Source organism: Triticum aestivum, chromosome 4B (genome assembly GCF_018294505.1).
Source record: "Triticum aestivum cultivar Chinese Spring chromosome 4B, IWGSC CS RefSeq v2.1, whole genome shotgun sequence".
NCBI classification, from domain to species: Eukaryota; Viridiplantae; Streptophyta; class Magnoliopsida; order Poales; family Poaceae; genus Triticum; species Triticum aestivum.
This window is the reverse complement of record NC_057804.1, coordinates 62,084,586-62,086,911: the sequence shown is the minus strand read 5'-3', so window position 1 is coordinate 62,086,911 and position 2,326 is coordinate 62,084,586. Positions and strand designations below refer to the sequence as shown.

At 40.1% G+C, this 2,326-nt stretch overlaps 1 protein-coding gene across 1 annotated transcript; it reads left to right on the top strand.

The window, feature by feature from the left end:
• Nucleotides 1–511: 511 nt before the first annotated feature.
• Nucleotides 512–1,630, top strand: LOC123089962 (beta-fructofuranosidase, insoluble isoenzyme 3-like). The gene is made up of 3 exons (XM_044511482.1): nt 512–543; nt 1,033–1,303; nt 1,433–1,630. The coding sequence occupies exons 1-3, from the start codon at nt 512–514 to the stop codon at nt 1,628–1,630; spliced, it is 501 nt and encodes a 166-aa protein (XP_044367417.1).
• The last annotated feature ends 696 nt before the right edge of the window (nt 1,631–2,326 follow it).

Sequence of the window (2,326 nt, the reverse complement as noted above, 5' to 3'; positions counted from 1 at the left end):
AATTTTTTGTATGCATCAAAACATTTTTTATATACACGTTCAATGCTTTTGGAATACATCATTCACATTCTTTTTAGAAGTTATATTGTTTTTATGTATGCATCAGAAACATTTTTTATATACACGCTCAACATTTTGGAAATACATAATTAAGCTTTTCAACATATATGTTTACGCCTACATTTTCCATAAATTTTGTATATTTTTTGTATATGCGAGGACCATTTTTTGTATACTTTTTAAGAATTTTATGTATAACTTTTTGTATACATGTTTTGGAAATATATGGTTAACATTTTTGTAAACATATATTTTTATGTCTACTTTTTCCATGCACATATTACATTTTTTTATATATATCAGAAACATTTCTTATATACATGTTTGACATTAGGAGTGGCGGGTGAGCCTCTTTGGGCCGCCCACCACTGCTAAAGTGGCATCAGTGGTGGGCGGTGTAAATTGCCCGCTAGTGTAATCAATCTCATAGCAGTGGCGGGAGACCTTACCAATGGCGGGCAGGCTGCAACACACGCCATTGCGGTGTAAAGTATGTGCGGCGGGAGCTTATTAGCGCTCACCACTGATTGCTGCACCAAGCTAGAATAAAAAAAGTTGCCATGGCAGCATATAATATGTTGTCACAACAGCGTTAGCCGATGCAAATAGAGAACAATTCTCAATAAACGGGAGCAAATCAGTAAAAAAACTAGTGGTAATAACTCAGAATAAAGGACGAAAAGTACATTAGGAATAAACGAGTAACCCAAAACACACAGTCATCAAATATAGTCTACTGATAAAGTTAAACAATGTAGTTAATAGGCCAAATATGTTTTGTCACGGTTTCAGTTGTGCCCGCTGCAAGAATCTAGGTTAGGCTCTTTTGTGGGTTGGACTCATCTTCTTCGGTGTTATTACAGAACTGGCCGGACTAAAAAAAAATCTCTGATTCAAAAAATGTTCATTAAAACAAAAAAAAAGTGCGTCTAAACAAGACTGATCAATTTGATCCGGCTTGGCATGGCGCAGACGTGCAGACGGTGTGCGAGGCGCGGGGCGCGGACGTCAAGGGCGGCTCGGGCCGTTTGGGCTGTGGGTGCTTGCGTCCGACGAGCTCAAGGAAAGGGTGGCGGTCTTCTTCAGGGTGTTCAAGGACGGCGACGCCGGCAAGCACATCGTGCTCATGTGCAACGATCCCTCCAGGTCGTCCTACGCCGACCACCTCTACAAGCCAAGCTTCGCCGGCTTCATCGACATCGACATCCTCGAGACCGGCGGCAAGATACCTCTCAGAACCTTGGTACCTTACACCTAGCTACTAGTAATACATATCAGCATGTTTGGGGGCGAAATGACTGTACTTTTCTTAATCTGGGCCTCTAATTTTTTTCTAACTAGCTATTGATGCTCTACGGTGCATTTTGCGCAGATCGACCACTCTATGGTGGAGAGCTTCGGAGGCCACATCAGAATGAGCATATTGTCGAGGGTCTACCCGATGCAGGCCGTCAGCAACAAGGCGCGCCTCTACGTGTTCAATCACGGCGAGTCAGACATCAAGGTTACGCACCTAAATGCGTATGACATGCGTTCTGCCAAGATCAGCACGGACATCGACCAATACTAATCAGATGATCAACACGGAAGATAATTGTACAATTGTAGAGTAGGTAGTATCTAATAACAGACTTGAGGTGTCATGATATGAGAGGCTAGACGAGTTATTTGCTTGGGTGAGGTCTCTGTCGACTCGGATTTAACAAGTCTCGGTCAATGGCATAACATGCAAGCGAGAAAAAAACTGAAAAGAAAATTATACACAGATTTCAATGTAAAATCTCATGAATATATCATCGACTAAGAGTTAACAAAGCCTCAGTCGACTGAGACTTAGTAAGACTGTATTTGGTTTGTGACATTTACTTCAAACTAGTAACAGAATGCAAGTGATAATGCTCTTAAACTCAAACAATAACTTTATGCTAGTACTTCCTTATGTAACAATTTATGAAAGGAACATCTTAATGCTAAACTTATATATATCAAAAGTCCAATAAATTTCCTAGTAGTATATCACTAAAAATAATAATGTGAGTGTACATAACGCATCAATCTGAATGATGCAATCTGTAAAACACCGATAACATGTCAAGAATTGTCTAGTTGCATGCAAAAGAATGTCACATTTCCTTCGAAAAATCTTACAAGATGTATGGTCTTAGCTGATCTAACAGTCAGCAGACATATAAGGAAGATCTGGTTGACACTAAACATGTGGTTCTTTTTCTTTTAAACGATTATATCATAGCTGGGGGCGATGCCC

Coding starts and splice junctions, on each gene's coding strand:
- LOC123089962 (XM_044511482.1), top strand. CDS start 512: ATGGCGGGCAGGCTGCAACACACGCCATTGCG. Junction 544..1,032: donor CTGCAACACACGCCATTGCG/GTGTAAAGTATG, acceptor GGCATGGCGCAG/ACGTGCAGACGGTGTGCGAG. Junction 1,304..1,432: donor AGATACCTCTCAGAACCTTG/GTACCTTACACC, acceptor CATTTTGCGCAG/ATCGACCACTCTATGGTGGA.